The 25,642-nt window shown below is 43.9% G+C and overlaps 1 protein-coding gene across 7 annotated transcripts; it reads left to right on the top strand.

The window, feature by feature from the left end:
* The first annotated feature begins 1,036 nt into the window (after positions 1-1,036).
* On the top strand, positions 1,037-25,039 carry LOC117946792 (protein SOGA3-like). 7 transcript variants are annotated; one of them, XR_004657103.1, is made up of 13 exons: positions 1,037-1,156; positions 2,216-3,036; positions 3,273-3,497; positions 3,724-3,882; positions 4,308-4,379; positions 4,726-5,045; positions 5,297-5,456; positions 5,897-5,966; positions 6,164-6,710; positions 6,831-6,960; positions 7,297-7,404; positions 10,569-10,738; positions 17,663-17,913. XR_004657103.1 is itself a non-coding variant. In XM_034875167.1 (13 exons), exons 2-13 carry the CDS (start codon positions 2,308-2,310, stop codon positions 17,671-17,673), a joined length of 2,703 nt encoding a protein of 900 aa, XP_034731058.1. In that variant the 5' UTR covers positions 1,038-1,156; positions 2,216-2,307; the 3' UTR covers positions 17,674-17,915. The 7 variants fall into 7 exon arrangements, 5 of the variants coding, with proteins under 5 accessions (XP_034731058.1, XP_034731057.1, XP_034731059.1 ...); XM_034875167.1 differs by having other exon boundaries at positions 1,038-1,156; positions 7,297-7,408; positions 10,571-10,738; positions 17,663-17,915; XR_004657104.1 differs by lacking the exon at positions 17,663-17,913 and having other exon boundaries at positions 7,091-7,408; positions 10,571-10,718.
* The last annotated feature ends 603 nt before the right edge of the window (positions 25,040-25,642 follow it).

Here is a 25,642-nt window from a genome sequence, read left to right as displayed (position 1 = left end):
AGTTTACTTATGAATAATGCATGCAGCACCTGTCAACCCCCTATGCCGTGTATCTTCAAACAACTATGAGCCATTGCGTATGGGTGTGTGTGCTTTATCTTGTTGGCACTGGGCCAAGAGTTAAAAACTCCACATGACTGGTGAGATGGGTCTGGTCTGCTGTAATGTAATTCAATCAAAGGGAAGATGCCTTAAGAGATGGTCCTGTTTCCAAGCAGATTAAAAAGTCCTTAGTAACCATTTTCCTTGGAAAACCTCACATATTAACCTGTTTTTAAACCGAATCTAATTTAATTGCACATTTCCAGTTGGTTACACACGGTTAAAAAAATGTTTTGCTAGAAATTTAAGGCAGACAGAACTCCAAAATTAAATGACTTATTTATCCCTTGACAAGGCCCATTCCCCCCTTTTACAAACACTAGAGATGGACAAATGATTCCTGTGCATTCATGGACAACTTTTGTCCACCAGCTTCAGTTTGGGGTTTGAGAGAAAGAAAGAAAGAAAGAAAGAAAGAAATAAAGAAAGAAAGAATGAAAGAAAGCAGGATGAGGGATGAAAGAAAGGGGACAGCAGCCAAGAAACAATAACATAGAACAATGATGGCCAAAACTGTATGAAGCGATCATCCTGTACAGTGTGTCAAAAAAGCTAAATTCTTGATAACTATGCTGTATGCTACCAGCTGTAGTTCAATGACTGAATGAATGATGGACAATAGACAACACATACTGGCACAATGTGCAATGCTTTACCGTTTCATAAAAAACTTTGAAAGAGTCACATTCTCTCTAGTGGTCAAAAGTAGTTTCAATCCATATACTTAAGGTCACATCAAAATGACTGAATGCAAGGTGAATTCACAGTCAAGTGACAGCATCTAGTCACTGTTAAGACAGCCAGACAGTGACAGAGAGAGAGAGAGAGAGAGAGAGAGAGAGAGAGAGAGAGAGAGAGAGAGAGAGAGAGAGAGAGAGAGAGAGAGAGAGAGAGAGGTTTTTCTTCCAATGAGAGCAGCCTGCCCTCCCAGCGATGATGTAATGTCATGAATATTGAAACAGGTTGTTTGGAGATCGGGAGGCGCTCGAGTCAGCATCCCTTCTGCTTCCCCATCACCACTACCCTTCAGCCTCCGACAAAACACCCTGGAAAGGTAAGAAATTCATTTGGAGTTCACGATTTTCACGTGATAATCTATCTCGTATGAGCACACATGCGTTCTTTTTAGATACATGTGATAACTGTGGGAAGGGCATACGCCTGACTGTGGTCCACCCTGTGTGCTGTAGCCTACACTGTCAGGCCTCCAAGGTGGTTTGATTGACTGTTGCTGCTCCCAGTTGGTTATATGAAGAAAACACGGACCGGAGTTGTGCTTTCTTCCTTGTTTAGACTAAATTGATATTCTCAACTTAATCAGCACTGAGTGAGAGATTGTGTGGCAGGCAGTCGTCTTTTTGTGCTTCTAATACCAAAGAGACAAAAGAACAAATGCATAAACTGCGGAGCAGGTCAAAGCAGCGTTGTGCCCGTTACTTCTGATACTTTTGTTGCTCATCTTCCATCCACTTGAGTAATGAGATGAGTCATCGGATAGGTATCCGGTGTGAGGAGTAAGATGATGGCTGACGGAAAACGGCAGAACTCCTGTGAGCCTGGATGTGATCTGAGAACAAGAAACTGGACCGGGCTTTGTGTCTTTTGGGTCGATCGAGGATCAGATCCGAGGCCACTCAAACCCCTGTTACCCCTGTCAAGTGAACAGGCGGTGCGGATTAATTGGCTGGCTGCTGCTCCACCTTTAACAGCCAATGACATTTTTTTTTTTTAAATCTTTGCTCTCTCTCTCTCTCTCTTCTTTTTTCTCGCCCATTGCCCATTCGCCAACGCACGTGACGCAAATGGCTGTCTAATTCATAGATGGTGTAATTGGCCGAGCTGCAGCTGATCTCACGCTCCTCTCATCACACAGGGGCTGGATGGCCGAGTGCATAATCACTGGTGGTCACGTCCCTGTCTCTGGGCGCTAGCCTAATTAGCCTCCCTCATGTAGCCTGGAAACCCATCTAAAACATTCATGCGTTTTAGAGTGCCTGTTTTTCAATAACCACATTATATCGGTATCAGACTTAGCCCATTTGGTCAACCTGTAGGGAATCAGCTTTTATTGTTGAGTGTCATTTAGCCTTAATCATATCTATCTTCTTTTTAGCCTTTAGGCCTGGAAAGGCTGTTATTTTCCAACTGCATGGCTACTGGTGGAGGGGATGGATGTGGTTGAGGATGAGCTGAGCCCCTGACACCATGATGAACCCATCCTCTGCCGACTCACCGCGGCAGCCAGACAGCAGCAGCCGGAAGCAGCAGCGGTCGTCGTCTCCGGCCGGGCTCAAAGACAGTGGATCTAAAGCTACACAGAAGGGCAGCAACTCGTCAAAACCCATCACGTCAAAGCAAGGAGGAGGGGGAGTAGGAGGAAGAAACAGCCGAGGTCATTCTCCCGTTTCCACAGGCAAGGAGCGGCAGGCCGGAGGCGCTCCGGCCGGCAGAGGCGCGGCTGCTGTCCAGGCCGCTGGTGCTGAAAGCCCGACGCTGAGCAGACCCGGTGGCATCCAGGCAGCAGAGGACCCCCCCCGCCTTGTGGCTGATACCGCCTTATCCTCTAGAGCAGATCCGAACCGCGTCGTCTCCGACCAGCCCTGCGCATCCAAATCCCCCAAACTGAGGAGCAAAAATCCGCGAGGTGGGGAGGCGGCAGCGGCGCAGAGCGGCAACAAGAAGAGCTCCAAAAGCACAATAGGATGCGGACCCGGTTTCTGGAAGGAGGGATGCTTGCAGTCCGAGCTAATACAGTTTCATTTAAATAAGAGCTTGGGGAAGAAAGGGACAAAGATGCAGACGAAATCAGCATCCCCGCCGAACTCAGAGCCGGAGCTGTCCCCCGAGCGTGACAGTCCACGAGCAGCTCCACAGCGGGACACGAGACTACAACAAGATATGGAGAGGCTGGAGGAGGAAAACGAGGATCTTAAGGTAAATTGTTAACATATTCCAAGCCTTACAATTTATATTTGTTTATGGAAGTTGTAATTTGTTAGCATGCGCAATGGTTGCACCTGTTGACTTTGGTTACAGGCTGAATAATGACCAATGCACGTAGCTGCAGGCTTTATATAAAGACGTATGTTTCGAAAAAGCCCTGAACATTTTTCCTGTGTAGGCCAGGTTGGATTGAATTACTTTGAGACGCATTTTTTGTATTTTGCCAGATTGAAATCGAAGAGATGCGGGCAGAAATGGATGAGATGCGCGACACCTTTTATGAGGAAGACGCCTGCCAGCTGCAGGACATGCGCAGAGAGCTGGAGAGAGCCAACAAGAACTGTAGGATCCTTCAGTACCGACTGAAGAAGGCCGAAAGGAAGAGGCTCCGGTTCGCAGAGACTGGCCAGGTGGATGGAGAGCTGCTCAGAAGTCTGGAGCAAGACCTCAAGGTGAGTCTGTGGCGGCATGCAATAGTACATCAATCTGTACTTGAAGTACGGTCTTAGACCTATATGTAGACATATGTTAAATATACTAGATAAGTTAAGCACAAGAAGTAAAAGTGTACTTAGTAGTAGCAATACATTTTGTATACTTGAATATTATTTCTAACAAACTATACTATACTATACTATGTTTTCAGCTGGGTGTCTAATGTCTCTGTCCCTCTCCCAGGTGGCGAAGGATGTGTCTGTGCGCTTGCACCACGAGCTGGAGAGTGTGGAGGAGAAGAGGACGAAGACAGAGGAAGAGAATGAGAAGCTGAGGCAGCAGCTGATAAAGGTGGAGGTCACCAAGCAGGCCCTGCAGAATGAACTGGAGAAAGCCAAAGAGGTGAAGGGCTGATGCCAGTGTGTTGCATTTTGGTTTTTACACCTACTGTGTTGTGTGCTCATTCAAGTGCAATGCAAATTTGGCCCGAATCATATTAAAGGTCAGGGTTTTTTTGGGGGGTGGGGGGAGGGGGGACGGGGGGAATGCCCCTGGGCAATGGGCATTCCCATTGCCCAGATTTATGTCCTAAGATTCGTTGTAAAGTAAGATTTGTATGATACTCATTCATACTTACAAACATGCCAAAATGAAAAAACACATACAATTTATTTTTGGGGCTGTTTTTACTTTAAATGTTTATGCTTTAAACAGTCCTGTTTTTCCAATAGTGAGTCCTCAGTGCTCCATAAATCTGGATGATATCATTGCCTTCAGTAAGAAAACAGTGAGCTGATGATAATGATGTAACCACTGTTTCCCTGCAGCTCTCGCTGAAAAGAAAAGGAAGCAAGGATGGGCAGAAAGCAGAGAGAAAGGCTCCACAGACCCCCACCGAGGTGAGTCAGCAGTTACATCATTCGATTATAGTTATACATTTCAATGAAGATGTTTAATAATGAGGTTGTTGTTGTAATGCAATTTCCAAATAAAAACAAAATGTTATATCCAGAACTAGGCATTAGAGAGTCATAATGTGTCGTGAGTGCAAGCAATATATTAGTAAAAAAATTACTATCACTGAGGCACTGAAACTGATCCCAGGAATGTACATTTATAACTTACATGAGAAAAACTACATTGCTCGGGTATTTCTTTTCCCATGTGAACTTTGTGAAAACATATTTACAACTCAGAGGACTGAAAGTGATGGGCATATGAAGAATCATTCCTCTCTGTCCACAGGAAGAAAATGATGATTTAAAATGCCAGCTGGCCTTCATCAAGGAGGAAGCCATTTTGATGAGGAAAAAAATGGCCAAGATTGACAAAGAGAAGGACCGACTAGAACAGGAGCTGCATAAGTACCGCTCCTTCTACGGGGACGTGGACAGCCCTCTGCCTAAAGGGGAGGCTGGAGGACCTCCCACCACCCGCGAATCAGAGCTCAAACTCCGCTTACGCCTGGTGGAGGAGGAGGCAAACATCTTGGGGAGGAAGATTGTGGAGCTGGAGGTGGAGAACAGGGGGCTGAAGGCTGAACTGGATGACATGAGGGAGGACAGGTACTTTGGACTCATTCATTAAATCAAGATCTTGATTCATAAGACTTTTTGAATAGTTGTAACGGAAAGGACGTGCATCATATTTCCATATTAGAGAGAATTTAATCCTTAATTTGTGATAAGGACATTTTTTTCGTTGTTGAGTTTATCCAGAGTGCATGGTGAAAATATAGTTTGAAAAAATGGAATAGAAACGAAAGGGGCTGTAAAAACATTGAGTCACAGTTATTAATGCTCATTTCCTCTCCTAGTCTGGTGGCAGCAGGAGTGGACAGCTCTGGGGTCGGAGGTCAACAGTGCAGAGAGCAGGGCGAGGCCCTGTCAGAGCTGAGGCAGCAGCTTCAGCTGGTGGAGGATGAGGCAGAACTCCTCCGCAGGAACTTAGCAGATGTGGAAGAAGAGAACAAAAAGGTAGATGGATTAAACTGTGCTCGAAAAGGGGCCAATTTCCTAAGCAGGTCTGTTGTATTGTTACCTAAGGTCCAAGGACAAAACCACTCCCACTGTGACTGTAATACAGTAACAACTTTATACATTGAATGGAAAAACTCCCACTTAGTTGCTCTGTCTGGGATTGCTATCTATATAGTTCGCCCTCAATTTAAAGCCTTGTTGAGCATTGTGACATTTTAAATGTTTCAATCAAAATGGCAACAGACTGTACATAGTATAAGAAGTATGTTTTCTCATATTACCAATAAAGTTGCTCTAATTTCAGAGATTTATGATGTATAGCGTCTCCTTTTCCCTTTAGCTATTATTGGTATCATCAATGACTTTACATGCCTTTTATAAAAGCTGTGCTATCTAAGCCTGATACACATGGGAATAACATTCTTTTCCATTGTTAGGTGACTAATGAACTCAATAAACTGAAATACAAAGCGGGGTCCCATGAAGCTGGATCGAGACATGGAGGAGGTTTGTTTGTTTTTCTTCTTTTCAGTGTCGGTCAGTAAGTCATTGTTGCAGGAGACAAAACAACAGTTCTTTTCTAGCTTGATACATCTCTATCTAATGTCAACTGTATATATTTCATGAAGCCTCAAGGAGCTGCACATTCAAGTCTCATTTGCTGAGGTGTTCCACTTTTCATTGTTGCCTTGTTTCAACCCCAGGAGGAGCTGACCCCGCTAAAGTGGAGGGCCTCCAGGAGGAGCTGAAAGCAGCACGTCTGCAGATCAATGAACTGAGCGGCAAAGTCATGCAGCTCCAGTATGAGAACCGCGTGCTGCTCTCCAACATGCAGCGCTACGACCTGGCATCCCACCTGGGCATCCGCGGCAGCCCTCGGGACAGCGACGCAGAGAGCGACGGAGGACGGGATGACGACACCCCGTCAGCATCAGCATCCTCCCCCCGCCTCCTCCCTCCCCATCGCAAGCGAGAGGGCCCTATTGGAGGGGAGAGTGACTCAGATGAGGTGAGGAACATCCGCTGCCTCACCCCGACACGTTCCCTTTACTCGCCTGCAGACAGCCGTTTTTTATCCAGAAGCCTGAAGGACCGGCAGCACATGATAGACATCCGCATCGAGGCGGAGAGGCTGGGTCGGACCATCGATAGGCTCATCACTGACACCAGCACTATCATCGCAGAGGCACGAGTATATGTCACCAACGGGGAGCTGTTTGCAAGGCTGGATGAGGACGAGGAAGGTGGCAGGTAGAAACATATGAAAGTGGTTAGGAATCACAGTATTTCCCCATTCAACAACCCCCCCCCGACCCTAAAGCACGTCAAGCGCTATTCCGAGTCCAAACACACTCTACCTGTGCTCAACAGGATCCGAGAGCATGAGCTGCTGTATCGGATGACCGCCCAGATGAAAGCCTTCAGGAAGGAGCTGCAGAGCTTCATAGACCGGCTGGATGTCCCCAAGCAGGAGGATAAACAGGAAGAGGAGCCACTGTCTGTAAGCTGATGCAAACACATGAAACAATAATATCAATGACTGTAATTTCTGTGTTCTCTAATATTCGAATCTGCCTCTCATTCCTTTTGCCCCTCCCCACAACCTTTTCATTTACCTGTCACACGTCAAGATGTTCCAGCCCATTATTTTGCTGATCCTCATTCTTGTTCTTTTTTCCTCACTCTCTTATGCTACCATTTTTAAATTGGTATTTCTTTTCACCCTGTTCTTTGTTCTGTAAAGCACACCCGCATTATCATGTTATGTACATTTTTTTTTTATGGGTTCTTTTTTACTTATTCATTAATTTTTGTTACTTTGAACACATCATATAAGGTCACTCAAGGTACAGGACAGTATCATTTTCCATGTATGATCCCAGCCACTCATCCACTCAGACGCTTTCAACATTTATTGGAGACCTCGGAGCAACACATGACTGTTGTGGGTGAGTAATGAGCTTTTTGCCAATCTGATTTTCTTAGCCAAACAGGTGTTTTCACTTGTGCCTAATTAAACATTTCTCAGGATCTGTCTCACTTTCCTGTTAGTTTACACTTTTTTCATTCTTATTAGAGATTGGGGGCATTATGTAATTCTTCGCAGCATAGCTTGGTCCAAATTCAGCCTAAGCAGACATCTAATGGGCCACAATAACAAAAAACACCTGTGTGCAGGGTCTTTTATTATATTCAAAATGTTATGTTTATAGTGGAGATTTAAGTGAGTCTGTAAAGCAAAACGGTAAAAAAAATGTTTTTACCCACACAGATACTTGAACCGTTGGGCTACTGCTGCAAATGCGTATCTAAAGTATGACATTTTCACATGACCGCAGCAATAATCAGGCCTGTGGGCAGTACATTGTCAATTTTGTGTTATGACTGTTAGGGCAATGCACACAGACTATACACAGACACTGTACATGCCCAGTCACAGTAATAACATTGTCATTCATACACTCACACACCGTCTGACATTGAAACAAACAACAGGCCGGTGTCTTTCAAGTTCTTCTTCAGCAACTGTCTGAGTCATGATGGAATGTCAACATAATCTGTTACAAATCATATGCGGAATAAGATAGGAGTGTTGGCATATCACCCATAGGCCCATTGTGATTTGGCTTTATGTCACTCCTTAAATACCCTTGGATGGTTCTAAATAATCGAGGCAGAAATGTGCTGATCTGTTTAACCAATAGACCTGACCACCAGGACGGGGGTGGAACCGGTCCACCTCTTTCATCCCACCGGTGGGAGGTTTCACGTCACATATTAGGGCCAGCTGTGGAGAGAGAGAGAGAGAGAGAGAGAGAGAGAGAGAGAGAGAGAGAGAGAGAGAGAGAGAGAGAGAGAGAGACTGAGAGAGAGAGAGAGAGAGAAAGAGAGAGAGAGGGGGAGACATAGAGAAAAAGGAAGATTTTATTCCCGTTAATGAAAGCATCATTTCAGCTGTAGGCTGTTGCTCTCCAGTTGTTTTTGCCACTGCATTCCAACTCAGACTTCATTTCAACTACTTCGTTGGAACACATTTAAGCCCTTGTACCTTTTTTTCAAGGATATTTATTGCAATTTTCAATATTAGAGGAAGAGGTAAGGGTCGCTTCATGTAAATGACACGTGCTTCACATGGTGGGAGATGGGAGTTGTTTCAAGTTTGCTTTGGCGCTCGAGCGGAACAAAAACAGTCAACGTCAGACGTTTTGTGTAGAAAGCTAGCTAACTCGCACGTTATTATTGCTACTTAGGCTTCTACGAACTAACGTTACTTAGCTAGCAGGCTATATGCGATTAACAAGAGCAACGAATTACTTTATTCACAGACAGGTTAGGCAGCTACTTGTGTTATCTCTATCAAGAGGAAAAATCCCACCCTATCCTCTGTCTTTCCTCGTGATACTCATCCCCCTCTCATGCTAAGACAACAGATGAGAAATGGCAGAAGAGTCGGAGTAGCTAGGCTGCTACGGATGAGAGGTAACGCTAACGTCTGGAAAAATATCTTTTTACGGGCAATGTTCCGCTTATTTTGCAAGGGGCACTCTCATTTAGTGTAACAAATACTGCCTCAGGTCGTAACCTAACTGGGTAATTGGCTCTAAAATGAATGACAGCTAGGCTACTGCTGTTTTTACTATCAACGAGTTTAACACGGCGTAAATTGATTTGTTGCCATAGATACAGCGCAGACGGCGCTAACCTGCGACGTAATTAGAGCAATCCGGTGTTGATTAGATTAACGGCTCCTGCTGCTCCTTCCAGCTATCTGGCTCAAGGAAAACACTCATGGTTACAGTGGGTAAAAATACTCCAGTGCTCTTACATCAGTGCGCTCCGTGATATTTTTGGGAACTTCTCCCATTTGCGTCGGAGTGTTATAGCCTATGGGTGTCTGTCTTTGCCAGCCCTGGATTGTCGCCCAGTTGCAACGTCGCGCGTCCCGAGATTTCGACATAAACATGTAAAAGGAAAACCGTGCAGGGTGCAGCAGTGAGGACTTCTTTGAGATAAAAAGCACCGTGGAGATTCTGGCACACGAATGGCGGTTTGACCTGGTCCCTGTGAGGATATGGGGACCAAAGCGTCCCGTCCCGTCGCCTGTGTGCGGCCGACGGGGGATTTGGCCGGGTTTGGATAATTGGCGCTTTCAGTATGTGACCGGTCACCAACTGAACAACACTTTCAATTAGGAGATGGCTGAGTGAACGGTAGCCTAAAAATTATCTCGATGTACGCTTACAGAGCAGAAATGGATACTTACAAAATAGCTTGGCTACAACTTTTATTTAATGTTTTATTTTAATGCGCTGGAGAAATGTGGAGTGCGTTTATGAACGGCTCAGGCCTGCACAGCGGGGGCGGTGCTCGTGGTGGCTACGTCCCCTCTCAGGGATGGGAGTTTGTGCCATGCTCCGGGATGGAGAGGGCAGATAGAGGCAGGGGCAAAAGTCGCAGCCCGTCAAGGAGGATCTCATCTCCGCCCACCGTCTTCAGTCACATCTACGATTCCCAGCTCGGTGCTTCACCGGATGGAAGAGAAGGTGGAGCAGGGGCACAGCTTGAACTCCTTAGGGGACAAATGTGGCCGGGTCCCGAAGCCCAGCAGCAGCAAACACAACACGCGCGGCTAAAAAAGAAATTTGAGGATTTGAAAAAGCGACACTCACAGGATAAGGAAGGATGGATGCGCGAGAAGGAGTCATTGTTGAGAGAAGTAGCTGACATACAAGTGATTGAACATATTTACTACCCCTGTGAAAGCTATATCTGTGTTTGCCTTTGTTGCGTCTGTAGGTTAAACATGCATTCTTTTTTCTCTCTACCAGCAGTCTATTAAATGGCAAGTTAATTTATCAATGGTAGGCTACCTATGTTTGTGGTGAATGTGTTGTGTTTAATGGTATCACCTCTTATATTCCTCAGGGGTTCAAATAAAAAAAAAAGATGTACTTTTATACACCATTGTAAGCATCAGTTTATCATAAAGTACTGATTTCCTTAGTTCTCTGATTGCACTGTGTGATAGTGTTCTGACTGACTAACTTTTAAAAATATGTTCATCTAGCATATTTGGTTGACAAGATTGCTGCCAATGTGTTTCCATGCAGGGGGGGGAGAACAGAAGGATTCTTCTGGACCTGAAGACGGTTTTGGAGGAAGTGCAGGCAGAGGTGAAGAAAGAGGAGGAGAAGAGGGGCGAGCTCCAGCTGCAGTACACCAGAGACAGATGTGCCTGGGAGCTGGAAAGGGCCGAGCTCAAATGCAGGATTGCACAGGTAACTCAGGAATGGTGATGTGTGTGTTGGTGGATTTCGAGGGTTAAGTCTGGATTGAAAAGCATCTCCAAACAAGTAATTAGTCAGTTGCAATTTTAGTGTTTGTGTGTTAGAGCATAGCTGTGAATGGCTGGGGTGTGTGCTTGAAGACAGCAATTTTAACAACAATTTCTAAGTAACTTCACATAAGTAATGATTTATTGTTATTCATTTCTATATTGTTCATTGTGTGTAATATGTTTGTGTATTTTGTCATGTCTTTGCATCGCCACATTTGCCACCCACATGGCAGGGTGATAAGTCACCCTGGCATCCAGCCAACTCAAGCTTCAGCTTAGACAAAAGATTTGCACCAAGTAGACAAATGTTATCCCCGCTCAGCTAGACACAGACAGCCAACTTGGCTTTTAACAGCTAACTCTAAGAAGATAAACTGTTAACCTATCGTTGCCTTTGGACAGCTAGTGTTAAGTGTGTTTCCTGAAATGGGCAGAAAATACTAACTGAGTTAAGATTGCATACCTGTGCCACGCTGTGTCAGGCATTGCACGGAACACTTGAAGGACCGTGGCTTTTCTTCAAAGCAGTATGCTTTTAGGGATTTAGCTTTTTTTCTGGTTAAATCAGAAGATGGATTTGTATGGTAGCCCTAAAGGGGCTGTACTCAAAATACTAAAATACACCTGGCTAGAATTGCCACCACAGGGCTCTTACAGACTGTTCCCCATTACATGAAATATCTAGTGAAACTGACCTTAGACCTTTTGGATATAACATGTTATTACTTTATATTTTTATCCTACTAGAAATTGGATTAGCGTAGGAAGTTACACAGTGTTTTGCGAGGTCACAGTGACTTTGACCTTTGACCACTAAAATCTAATCAGTTCATCCCTGAGTCCAAGTGGACGTTGTGCAAAATCTGAAGAAAATGGATGGACGGACAACCCGCATATATAATGCCTCTGGCCACGGCTGTTTCGTGCACAGAGGCAAATAAATTAAATGGTTCTCCAAGTGAAGTGATGAAGCTCAGAGACCGCTGCCGAAACAACGACACAGGAATGCAACATGTTAACATGGCTTTCCCAGACACAGATGGTTTAACTGCCATAATGTCAATGCCTCTGTGTGAGTAGATGATACAGTGTTACTGTTCAGCTCTTCTCTTTGTCCTGCTGGCTCTGTGCCTTCTCACATTGTGGTTGACAGAGAGCCTTATAAAAACAGAGACTTTTACTGTTCTGTTTTGTGTTTGTAAAGCCCATTGTGGCAGTGGGAAAAAGAGGCTTAATCTACTGCAGGATGTTGTACCATAATCCCACAAACACACACACACACACACACACACACACACACACACACACACACAATGTTATCCCTGCTCAGCAAGAGAGATACCCAACTTGGCTTTTAACAGTTAAATCTGATACTCCTTTCACACTGATGGCTCAATCAGGGTTGTGCCCAGGTTACTGTGTGTTTGAATGGGGTAACCCTTCTCGATCTACTCGGCTTTCCGACCCAGGTTCGCCAGGTGGGATTGATCATGGTAGACTAGGGTTGAGTTCAACGTGAATTGCGCATGACCTGGGCCGCTGACAGCGAGGCAAATTAGGTCGTCACAGGTCCCCTGCACAAAAATCAACAGCGTGCATTTATTCTCACTGTGCTTTACGCTGGGATTTAAAATAAAACTAGGATTTCCACAGGCAGCTTTAACAACAGCAGAGTGGGGGCCTGGAAGGACACTAGTCTTCCTTTTGCAGAGCGGTAGCGGAGTTTTACAGGCTAAACTGCCTCTAATCAGTAGGTCAGGCTGATTTGTTCGGGACATCAGAGATTTCTGAATGATTTGTTTCTTTACATATTTGCAAAGTGCTTATGGAAGTCTTTGTGTTTTTACTTGTGTGTGTGAACACGGGTACACAATCATTTGGAATGGCACATGCACACACACTATGCAGAAATGCCTATATTTGTTGCAAAAACAGACCGAGGGAAATGCGACTTGGAGTTAAGCCATGCTGGGCGGGGAATGCTCCATTGTTAAAGTTGTTTTGTCTTGATGCCACATCCTGCCACAATTTATAGTTTGGAGTATGTGTTTACCAAGTGCTAATCTGGGGTTGCTCATAAGGTTCACAACACATCAAGTCAAGTTTTCTGAAATCCTTAACAGCTCAGTAATCAAATGCCTAATTTACAGACTTTCTAATTACCTTGTAGTTTCTAACTACCTTGTATTCCTCATTGGCCAGTTTACAGTAAATTTGTAATGAGTCTTTAAACAAAGTTTAGTCAGCTTTTAGTTTAAGAAAGTAGAATTAAACTGAATATGGCTGTTAATCTTAGACAAGGTTGTTGAAACCCCATTTCTATAATCAATGTATTCCACTCTTTTGTGCTACATTAGACAGGATACAAAAATGGATAGCCTGATAATCAGACTGAATTGCCCTTTTGGGTCTGAAATTGTCATCATAGGTGCATGTTCATTATGAGAGACAGAATCTATTAAAAAAATCCAGAAATCATAATGTATGATTTTTTAACAATTTACTTATATGATACAGCTGCAACTAAGTATTTGAACACCTGAGACAATCAATGTTAATATTTGGTACAGTAACCTTTGTTTGCCATTCCAGAGGTCAAACGTTTCCTGTAGTTTTTCACCAGGTTTTGCACACACTGCAGAAGGGATTTTGGCCCACTCCTCCACACAGATCTTCTCTAGATCAGTCAGGTTTCTGGGCTGTCGCTGAGAAACACGGAGTTTGAGCTCCCTCCAAAGATGCTCTATTGGGTTTAGGTCTGGAGACTGGCTAGGCCACGCCAGAACCTTGATATGCTTCTTACAGGGCCACTCCTTGGTTAACCTGGCTGTGTGCCTTAGGTCATTGTCACGTTGGAAGACCCAGCCTCGACCCATCTTCAATGCTCTAACTGAGGGAAGGAGGTTGTCCCCCGAAATCTTGCAATACATGGCCCCGGTCCTCCTCTCCTTACTACAGTGCAGTCACCCTGTCCCATGGGCAGAAAAACACCCCCAAAGCATGATGCTACCACCCCCATGCTTCACAGTAGGGATGGTATTCTTGGAATGGTACTCATCATTCTTCTTCCTCCAAACACGGTTAGTGGAATTATGACCTAAAAGTTCTATTTTGGTCTCATCTGACCACATGACTTTCTCCCATGACTCCTCTGGATCATCCAAATGGTCATTGGCAAACTTAAGACGGGCCTTGACATGATCTGGTTTAAGCAGGGGAACCTTACGTGCCATGCATGATTTCAAACCATGACGTCTTAGTGTATTACCAACAGTAACCTTGGAAACGTTGGTCCCAGCTCTTTTCGGGTCATTGACCGGCTCCTCCCGTGTAGTACTGGGCTGATTTCTCACCTTTCATAGGATCATTGAGACCCCACGAGGTGAGATCTTGCATGGAGCCCCAGTCCGAGGGAGATTGACAGTCAGGTTTAGCTTCTTCCATTTTCTAATGATTGCTCCAACAGTGGATCTTTTTTCACCAAGCTGCTTGGCAATTTCCCCGTAGCCCTTTCCAGCCTTGTGGAGGTGTACAATTTTGTCTCTAGTGTTGTAGTTAGATTCTTACTGATTGTATGGGGTGGACAGGTGTCTTTATGCAGCTAACGACCTCAAACAGGTACATCTAATTTAGGATAATAAATGGAGTGGAGGTGGACATTTTGAAGGCAGACTAACAGGTCAGGTTGAGGGTCAGAATTGTAGCTGATAGACAGGTGTTCAAATACTTATTTGCAGCTGTATCATACAATACAAATTGTTTAAAAAAATCATACATTGTGATTTATGGATTTTTTTTTTTAGATTATGTATCTCACTGTGGACATGCACCTACGGTGACAATTTCAGACCCCTCCATGATTTCTAAGTGGGAGAACTTGCAAAATAGCAGGGTCATCAAATACTTATTTTCCTCACTGTATATATATAAAATGCTGAACAATGTGGGCGAGTCAAAGAACTGGACAAGAATGCATGCAAACCAATGCAAGGAGGTCAGTAGACAAAATGGGTGTAACTTCATTTCCCTTTTAAATGAAATCTTTTGAGGTACTTCGCTGAATCAGTCATACAGGAAAGAGGCCTCAGCTGAACTCTTTCTTGCACTTTGCTATGATTAGCTTGTTGGTATTGCCCTGTTAGCTGGATACCTAACTTTTGTTTGTTATTGCACTTTGACTTTAAAAAAAGTAGCACAAAATTACTGGGGGGGGGGGGGGGGTCAGAATACTATAGAGGATTATCCAAGCAGCCAAGTGTATTATACAAACCTAAAGTAATGAATGGATCAATTGGCGGATACTTAAGAACCTGGGTCTAGGTAGTTGGAACTTTCAGGTCACTTTAAATGAAATTGCATTTGCATATCATGTGTCATAGTGATGATGTCCTTATCTGTACTTAACCGGCAGTGTGGTTGAACCCACAGACTAAAGTGCTGCATAATTACCTTCCTAACCTAAGGTTATGTTTTCTGTTTGATTTGTCTGTTTGTTGGTTTGTTTGTCTATAAGCAGGATTATGGAAAAACTACTGGCCTGATTTTCTTGAAACTGTGGAAGGGTGTAGCATTGGCTAAGATAGAAGATTACATTTTGGAGTGTAGGGAAATCACGGGTGAACACACAAACTTTCTTACTTTTGTAAGATAGGACGATAGTGCTGCATTCATGGGGTGTCGGAATAACCAGTAAAAATGACTTCCCGACTGTGAAAATTCACACTGCATAAAGGTTGTGAGATAGGGCATGCCTTGGCGGAGGTCTTTGCACTCCCAGTGCCCTTCTAGTTTAATCTTAATCAAGTGTCATTCACAAAATTTCCAGCTGTGGTTATCAGCTAGGTTACATCCCTTTTGTTTGTCAATTAATAGGTTGAGAAACTAAAGATCAGTAGCAACAAACAGTTAAATACTTTCTCTATTCTTATGATATTAATTACACACCTTTCCTTACAGAAGGAAATGGCTATGAATGTAGCTACTGTATGTTGGTTCCACATCCCTTTTAGGCACTTCTACCACCAAATACCAAGGGAGCCTCAAAGGTCCCAGGCAGAGGTCCTAGGCTGGATATTTCCTGGCATATTTCTCCGCATGCCACTGATTTATGAAAGCTGCGGGCAGCTAGTAGACATGTCTACTAGCACTCTGCCTTAGCAGCCAACTCCCCTCCTCCGTTTACCTCGACTCCCCACCTCCTCTCGGAATGTGACATTGTACAAGGCTGTGTGTCCGCTATTTATAGTGGGTCACCGTGGTGACACAGTTACCTTTATATACCCTGTGCCATACAGTGACAAAGTGGGTGTCCAAGGCTAGCAGGAGATGGCTCTGATAGAGTTGTGCATGGGATGTTGACCCGTGTCCCTGTTTGCATGTAAAATTCCTTTAGAGTTTTCTTTTTAAGAAGACTCTTTTTCTTTGCTGTCTCGATTAATAAAAAAATGGTCTTCAGCTCTTTAAGTTTGACTCCAAACCTCTTCTTTTTGCACTTTCACTATTTGTTTCCATTTGGATGTTTAAATAGAAAGTGGACAGCACCCATCAGCATCCATCTGTAATTGTGGAGAACTTTGAGAAGAGCCACAGGCAGACAGAATGGACTGTTGACTTGTTTTTCTACACCATAATTCCATGACCCCAGGCCAAAGGCAGAAATAGCACCGTGACTGAGGCTTGTAAGAAGGCTTTGGTTGCTGTCTGTGTCTGAACACTGAAATAACACACTCAGGCATGCTCATATGCATTCTCTCCCTCTTTCTAACACACACACACACACACACACACACACAAACACATACATACATGTGTGCATATGCTCAGGCGTTGTCTTGAGCGCTTTCCAGCCCCAAAGCCAATATTTCTTTCCCTTTTTTGACGCGCAACCAAAATGCACATATTTACCACAGAATGCACACATCTATACACACCCTTAGTCTTAATACTGCCAAAAAGGGAAAGCGTCTATATCAGATAATTCCTTTGCATTATCTCGCTGGTAGAGGACATTAGTTTTCCTAACACCATTATCTTATCCAGATGTACAAGTCAGACCACCATGACAAACCCTTGATGTTATCAACTTAAGTCCGTTTTTAAGTCCTTTTTCTAGCATTTTTTTGAATATTTCTTATTCATTCTCAGTAACGTGACAACATTTTTGTGGCTTAAGTTTTTGGCCCAAGCACAGTGAGATTTCCAGGGGAAATGCCCGGGGTATTTCACTTGAAAAGGGCATTGTGCAGGGGCACTTAGTAATATTCTCATTAAAACAAAAACATCCAATTGAACTAATAAAATTGGGATTTTTATAATGTGTTGAAAGGAATCGTAAGTCCTGTCGAATTTGTGTTGAAAGGTCCTCTTTGTCTGAGTTTTTCTGAAAACTGAGTATCATTTGACGGAGGCCCCGTGCATCCTATGCAGACACATTTTTCTGTGCCTGAATCTGCCATATCCTGCACTGCATCCTGTGTTAGTGGAGTACCATAGAGAAAAGACGTGAACCCATAAACCCTGCGTGTGAGTTCATACAAGATAGTTTCATCTTTCTTCTCTCTTTTCTCCCTCTCCTCCTGAATCCACTCACCCACTCACACTCGTCCCGACGGTGCATTATTCCCCCACTTCCTCCACCTTCTCTTCCTGCCACTCCTTCATTCTCTTAATTCCACTTTTAACAACTTCTCTTCACTCCTTACTTGCTTGTCTTATCCTCTGGCTCTCATCCTCTTTTTCTCCAACTGTAATCTATCCTTTATCACCACTAATTGTTTTCTCCCACTCTTCCCCTTTCCATCTTCCTGCTCCCTTCTCTCTCCTCCTCTGTGCCCTCTGCGCTCCCTGTCTGTTTCCTTCTCTTCAGTTGGAGGCTAGAGAGGGTGCTGGCTTGATCAGTGGAGGGGTCCAGTCAGCAGCAGGTCCTGGCTCTGTGGCGTCACGGAGCGCTCGAGAACAGAACGGCGAGACTTCCATACTCCGCCGGGAGAGGGAAGAGCAGCGGAGGCTCCTGGCGGACACACACTCAACTGCCATGGACCTGCGCTGTCGCCTGGAGCACAATGAGAGGGACTGGTTAAGGGAGAAAGCCGAGCTGCTGGAGAGGTTCAACGTGGAGAGGAGGGAATGGGAGTGCCAGCTGAAGGATATGCAGAAGAAAATTGAGGAGGTAAGATGCTCCAAATGTGTTTGAATGGGAATATATCGTCATTTTGTCTTTGTTGTTTAATTATTTGCTTTGGGGTTAAGGTTGGAATTAGGTAAAAGCTAGGCAAGTGAATGACTTGATAAAGAAAACCCCTCAAAAGTATGTAATGCCATTTTCAAACATATGAAACTTTGCTCCATTTTTTGTGTACAATATATAGCTTCCTATGCACTGAGCAGCCTACAGTGTGCAACCTCCTACACATCCTGTTCATCAACACTGACAAAACCATATCCTTGATCAGTGCAGCTGCAGAGGATGAGGAAAGGAAGGAGTGGAAGAAGGAGGGCGAGAGCTATTCTGCTATTTCTCTGATCTCTGTGTACTGAGACAGAAGCAGTGATTGAAACAGGCTATGACCTGGACTGCTGTAGACAGACGCTGGCATGTAACAAAAAGAACATTTAAGAGAGAGATTACTATAATCCACTCCTCCATGGGTGGCTTTGATCTTAAGTGGCAGTCAAAAGACCAAAACAGAAAAGCTTATTTATTGACAGTCACATCTTTTCATTTTGTTAAATCTTTTTGTTGCATGCATTCACAATGCACATTTGCATTATATAATTATTACTAATAATTGAATGAATGAACAAAAACGTTACTGTTGTTATTCATTGTTTGTGTTTGGAAATATGCCCGACCATGTCAGTCAGAGCAAAATAAATATTAGATCGGTCTAACTTTTAGTTTTTATTTGTATACTTAAGCAGAATTGTGCTAGAGGAATATGAGATATAGAGCTAAAACAACTAGTCAATTAAACAATGAGTAGAGTGTCTAAAAAGTAATATTTTACTATTTTGATAATCAATTAATTGTGGGCTCTGAGAACTTTTTATAAGGCTATTCCATTATTTGACAAACCAAATGATCAATCAATTCATCCACCAAGTATTCAGCAGAATTATTTATAATTGCAAAAAAATTAAATGTTAGCTGCTGGCCCTAATGACAAAGTAAAATTCTTTCAGCTTGTTGGGTTGAAAGGCACAACAAAGATGAGAATTAGTAGATAAGAAAGTATAACAGGATAAGGCCTGTCACAAAGGGATGTAATTCAGAGCAAATTAATGGCTTTTAAGACAGAGGTACAAAACATGGGAAGTGACAAAGCCCGAGTCAGAATCTGACATGCCCAGGGGAGCAGATTAGTGTTTTTAATGAGGGAAGCCATCCAAAAGTAGTTGGACAGAGTGAGAAGGCACTGGAACAATTTTCTAAGAAAAGAACATGTGGCTCTCATTTGCCCCTCCGAAGGCAGAAAATGAGAGAGGAAAACAGCAGAGGAATAAAGCAGGGGAAAAGGCACTAGTCCCATCTAGACATTGCGTGATGGGAATGGAGCCCGGTCAACATGAACTGGATTGAATTTTGGGATTCCTTTGTAGAAGGCCAAAGGTTATCCAATTTTATTTGAAACAATTCTTTGAATGTTTTTTTTTTCAATCCTCTGTGGTCTAAATATGTTCAAAAGAGTCAATGCTATGCTGTCTTTTTATCATCCCATATTAGTTTACTTACTACTTATAAAGCAGTACTTTATAATGATATTATGCCAGTGCCATTCTTTATATTGTCTCACCTCATTCTAAGCATCCAGTGAGAGTAGATTAATAATGTATGCCCGTTTTAACCAGTACTCTACTCAAATACGTTTTTTAATATTTGATGTATTTGACTGATGTTTGATTTGTTTAATGTAATATTGCCTTTGGTGTTTTAAAATGACAAAACGGCATTGTTTGTTTCATTCAACATAAGAGTAATTTTCTATTTCCCCTTGCTGTTTCCAGCTGTACTGTGATGTGAGGACCAAGCGAGAACGGACCGGACTAGACAGTGGGAGGCAGGCCGGCGATAATGAGGTGCACAGACTCAGCATACGCTCAACCAGCACCGGATCCAGCCTGCTCAGTGACAACGAGCCGCTGAGCAGCAGCAGTCTGTCCGAGCCAATCAGACATCCACCGTTACCTGGTTTTGGTCGCAACAGAAACATCAGTGGCAGCGATTGCGTTGGCAGAGAGGGTCACCAATCCACCTGCTTCCAAGCACACAGCCTCTTTGAATGTGGTGTCGGTGGTCAGTTCACTCAGAATGAGCATTCACAAACTGAGCAGGTAGATGAGTTAAGATCAAGAGGCACATGGCAGCAAGACTCAGCCACGGGTAGCAAGGAAGCTGTGGATACATTTGAGCTGGATGCTATGCTTCCTGGAGCTCCTGGATGTGGAGTGCCACAGAAGAATGTCTCATACGGGAATGAACACAATTTCCATGTTCGTCCTGAAGAAAGTCCTCTTCAGCCAACGTATGGCAGCGACAAGAAGAAGAACACCACTGCTCTCAATGCTGTGAGTGTTTCAAACCATGGTTCGATATTTATATAAATGATAGACACATTGGCGTGGTCGTCATTCCTTGCTTTGTCTTTTTTTTTTTTGCTCTGCTGACATAAACTTGTGTATTCATCAGTGTTAATGTACAGTTGCTCCTCGGTTTCTTTAGTCTATATAATCCTTTTAAACTACGTCATCATACATTTTAAGTTTTATTTCTACCGTACTTCAACAATACACAGTATCCAGCATGTCTGATTGTATCTCTGTCTCTCCCTTATCTGTGTCTTAGGCTCTGAAGGAGATAGCCCTTGTAAGCGAGGAGCTTTGCAGCTACCAGGATGAGATCAGAAAGAAGAGTGGGAATAAGAGGTAATTATAAATCCCCTTTGCTATGGAACTATGATAATCACTGTACCTGTTGTGTCTTGATCCTCCTACTATAAGAGTGAATGCATTTCACCGTTCCATTCCCTTCAGGAATCAGTTTGAATCCCTGTGCCTACCTGAGGAGATTGAGATGTTGTGTGGCCATGATGAAACCCCACTGGCAGTGGAGGAAGCTCCCTACGACCTAAGCCAGATATACGAAGACCTCCGGGCCTTGGAGAGGGAAAACTGGATCACCCTGTCACCAGATCACACCTGGCAAGCTGACAGAGGGCCAAGCAAATCCTGGAAAGCAAACACTGTTGATCCAGACAGCTATGGAGAAACACAGACAAGCCCTGGAGTACTCTTTGAGATTGATACAGCAGGCCCACCCATCCCTCCCCGCACCTCCTCCTGGAATCTGAGCTCCCCCACCCATCCAGACACAGAACTCCACATCCCGGAATCCCCCGTGATGACAGCAAGGAAGTGCCATAGCCCCTGTGTTCTAGTGGACAAAAAAGGTAGCAGCCCATCTGTTGTCAGGAAGTTCGAGGCCATGCTACAAGAAAATGAAGGAAAATTTTTAATCAACGGTGTTGTAGCATCGTGCTCTGTACCTGCTAAGTCTAGATGTAATATGGGCTGCTGCCACAACCGCTGGTCCTGTGATGCAAGCAAGTTCACTAGCAGTAAACTGTCGACAAACGGGACTGTCCAGAAAAGCTTTTCTGAAGTCAACATAGTGACTGCTGGAAAAGACCCGCACTCGGATTACTGCCCTGGTGTCGGGAACTTGAAAAGCTCTGAGCTACAAATGCCTCAGATTGTCAAAGAGTTGCCTTTAGATTTGCTCTTGTCCTCTCTCGAACTACCACCTGCCAGCCCCAACCTCCAGGGCTCCAAAAAAAACATAACGCTGGAGCAAAAAACAGCTGAGTTCAACAGAACTTTGTTTCAGGCTGAGATGGGCCATGGCGTAGAGGAACCAGTCAGTTTTATACTTACAGATGCCGGCTCCGTGGGTTACCAACCAGTCTTTCCCCCAAATTGTGCATCAGATGAGAGTTTACCTCCCAGGGAGACAACATTTCAGCCAAATTGCACCGATTTTACCACTAGCGTCACAGGTGTACATCCTGAAGTCACATTGTCTACAATTCAGAACACCAAGCTCCAACCAAGGCGAATGAGATGTGGTACCGGAGGTCAAGAGGTAAAAATGAAGCAAGAAATCCTTTCCGACCATTCATCTGAACCACAGCCACAGATTATAAACTCTCAGAGTCCAGCACACCATCCTGAGGTCAAGCACAAAGTTCCAACAGCCAGCAGTCCTTCCAGGAAAACAAAGCGCAGAGGGGCCACAGAGAATCTCTTTTCTGAGTCTGTCTTGCCTGCAAACACCCAGCCAGGTTCGAATGTGGACAGTTACAGCTCCAAGAATGAGAATCCCCATGGAGCAAGGTCTCAGTCGGCCAGAGCTGGTGTTTCGCTCCAGCAGCCATCTGCTGAGAACAAAAGAAGACCGATGACACAGCCAGGGCACCAGGCAACGCTAAGGCATGCGTCTGTTCTTCCTTCCCAGTCAGACTCCTCCAGACCTGGGCTTCGAATGATGAATGACCATCCCTGGAAGGCCCTTACTCTGGCTGCGTACCCACGGCCTGAGGGATCCAGATCCAACTACGGTGCAGTGGAAAGGATTCTGAAGAATTATGAGAGTGCAGCCCGGGCTCAACAAAATCAGAGCCAACCGAACGAGATGGCTTCAAGTCCTTTGGTCAGTGTCAGGCAGGAGGAGAACGTCACAGAACTGGACATGCTGGACATGGACCCTCTGCCCTCACCTCCCACTCCGAGACACACACAGACTTCACACACCTCACAGACGCACACCACACATACAGAGCTCAGCAGCCACTTCGCCAGGGGTGTGAAAGAGATACCTCTAACAGTGCAGGTGGGTAGAGTCTGAAAATTACTGTCTGTATTCACACTTTCACATATAAGTTACCGCCTTGCCACTCTGCAGGTGTGCTAATTACTCTACAGATGTTAGGATTTAGAGGCACTCTCTTGGAATAAAACATGGAAGTCTGCACCTTATTTGACTAAAATACAGTTAAGTCAAACTATATTTTCAAGGCAAATTACACCAGTGGACTTGGGTGAACTTGCACATTTCGTTCTGTTCCATTCCATTCTGAAACAGTAAGTGATTGCCCTTGACTGAGTACAGCTCCAGTGGGAATGTTGTTTATTTCTGGTGTGTGCTAAGAGACAGAAGCAGGCCAGAGCCTCCATTATTATCTGGGCATCTGGGCCATTTCATTGCTTAAAGGTTCCTAACAAAACCAACTGGAAGTGTGGCGTATAAAGTACTTGGCAGGAGGTCTATCACCCTCAACAACTTGTCTTTCATCTTCCAGTCTTTCCATTGAGCCTCGTACTGGAAGTGTTTTTCTGGCCTTTTTGTGGTAATAACAGAAGTATCTGCAAGAAGCCAGCAGACTAAATGCCTTTTGCAGAGCACAGAAATGAGAAAGCTGAAGTGATAACGTAGCTTTAAAGTCATGCGAATATGTTAACGAAATCGTTTGAGCGATTATTCAAACATTTTGATTTGACCTCATAGAAAAAAACGTATTAGAAGGCACCGCTTTAGTTTAACCTCAACCCAGGAGCACTGGTCCAAATAAAATGCTGAAGATTCTGGCAGCAGAAGCCCAGCCTGTGTAAAGTATTCCGCTTCAGATGCTTTTCTTTCGACCAAAAAGAATGGGATCTACTTGTGTGACCTGTCCACATGAGCATGTTCCTGTTTGAAATATGCCTGTTGTTTCCTCCAGGGTCAAGAAGACTTCCAATGGAACACGTGACAAAATGTAAAGTATCTGAGTGTGTGAATTTAATTGTTGATAGAATGGTTTGATAATCCTAAATGGTAATTCATTTGTTTCTCCACAGGAGAAGGAAGAGGCCTCTGTCTCCTCCTCCGTACAGAGGAACTTCTCGAGACCTGCCCGTCCAGCCAACCGACGACTCCCCTCCCGATGGGCCAGCCGCTCCCCCACTTCCTCCTCCTCCGCCTCCCCCTCCCCCTCTCCCTCTACCACCCCTGTTGTGCCTCCATCCTTCCCCCTCCAGAAACAGAAACACAGCTCCTCTTTTGCCTACTCACATGCCTTTCACATAGAGACTGTCATCATTTGACATCCACCTCCCTGTATGACTGAACCAACAAGGAGTCTTCAGTGATAACCCCTGAACACTGAACGTTCCTTTTCATTGCTGTTGTACATACCAAATCCAGACTGCTTCTCCACTCCTACAGACTCAGAAGTGCTTTAGTTGTGAGTTCATTCACTCACCTTTTAGAATGTATGTGGTATCCAGTGGAGCCTAACTGACCAAGGAAGGCAAGAAAATGATCTGAAGCAGCTATACTTATTCATTCAGCAGTTTGCTCTCATGCATAGTCTCATAGGACAGTGAAAATATCCTGTCCATTGATCCTGCATTCATGCCAACCATCTGAATGGATGTTCAATGCTCAGGTCTGGAATCTAGCCTTGACTAGTGTAGCCTTGCAGATCTACCAACAACAAATCCTTCTTCAGTTCTATAAACTGTTTCAACACCTTAAAAGCAATGCTTGCTCATATTCAGATGATCCAAAAACTTCCAGCCAAATTAAATCCAGAGTGATGTATGTAATACGTACTGTATTTTGTATTTTGTGTGCAACTTTTTTTGTGTGCTTTTTGCACAAAATTTGATGTTACAAACACAATATGCAGCATCATGCTGGGTCGGAGATAAAGTGGCAGTGAAGGAGACATTCCCCCCTAGCGCTAGCATCACTTTGTGTGCTGAATAAAGCAGCATTGCTTTCTGCCTTCTTGAATATTACCTACAGTACATGCCTGGACTGTACCTTGTCTGTGACTTAAACATTTTTATTTTTTTTTATTTTTTTTTATTTACAACTTAGTACCAAAGGCTGATTTCGTTATATGCATTTTCCTGATTTGCAGGTGAAATGCGTTGTGTGAAACGGCATTCATTTCTTGTTGTCAACTCATTGCTAATGTTTTCAAAACAAAATGTAAAACATCACTCACGAGAGACTGCTTTTGTGCATTACAAATAATTATGCTTGTGACCATTTTTCTACTTTTACTAATTCTGAATGGTCATATATCAGGACAGTACTCCGCTGAGTAGTACAGTTTTTTTGGTCAAAGTGGTCAATCATATGAAAAAGGTGAGGCCTTTGCTGTTCTTTTTGTGTAATAAACATAAGGACTTATTGCTTTCTTCTCTCTTTTCCCGTTACATACCAAATTATTTGCATTTGAAATAAACTTGCATAATACTGTACAGTATGTGATGTTGTCATGCTGTGCAGCTTTAACTGATTGAATAATACCGCTTCTAAAAAGGATTTTTTGGCATTTTAAACCCATTTGTGAAGTGTGACTGTGAAGGCACCAGTGCAGCATAACACATCATACATTATAAATAGAAAATTATTATACAGTAGTGTTTCAAAAGTTGAATAACCCTGTGGACAAACCTGCTTAGCCACATTCAATCAGTGTGCATCGATTTTCACAATAATCTTTAATAACTGGGTTAACAAACTACAAGCTAAGCCGACCGTGTAGTTTCTGTGAACCAGAGCAGTCTTCTTTAATCCTTGGCCTACACTAGAAGTGATAATTGAATGAATTCAATTACTCAAACATGGCACAGAAATATTTCTGCATCAAGATGAGTCCTAGGTGCCCGTCCAGCTCACAAAGATGAAGCACCATGATCAAACGACTGTCTGGCTCCTTCAATCTTGTTGGCTGACATCTCTGGTGACACCGTGACCTCTGCCTCTGAGTGATGGCTGCAGAGCTACGTGACAGCA

This window comes from Etheostoma cragini, chromosome 6 (assembly GCF_013103735.1).
Source record: "Etheostoma cragini isolate CJK2018 chromosome 6, CSU_Ecrag_1.0, whole genome shotgun sequence".
Taxonomy (NCBI): domain Eukaryota; kingdom Metazoa; phylum Chordata; class Actinopteri; order Perciformes; family Percidae; genus Etheostoma; species Etheostoma cragini.
Note: the sequence above shows the minus strand (reverse complement) of the source record. Positions and strands in the feature narration are given on the sequence as shown.

What these genes read in the sequence shown, in the direction of transcription:
- LOC117946792 (XM_034875164.1), top strand. Translation starts at nt 9,778, where the DNA reads ATGTGGAGTGCGTTTATGAACGGCTCAGGCCTGCACAGCGGGGGCGGT. An exon ending in TCAAATGCAGGATTGCACAG is followed by an intron (nt 10,739 to 17,662) that starts GTAACTCAGGAA and finishes CCTTCTCTTCAG; the next exon opens with TTGGAGGCTAGAGAGGGTGC. An exon ending in AAGAAGAGTGGGAATAAGAG is followed by an intron (nt 20,719 to 20,826) that starts GTAATTATAAAT and finishes CATTCCCTTCAG; the next exon opens with GAATCAGTTTGAATCCCTGT.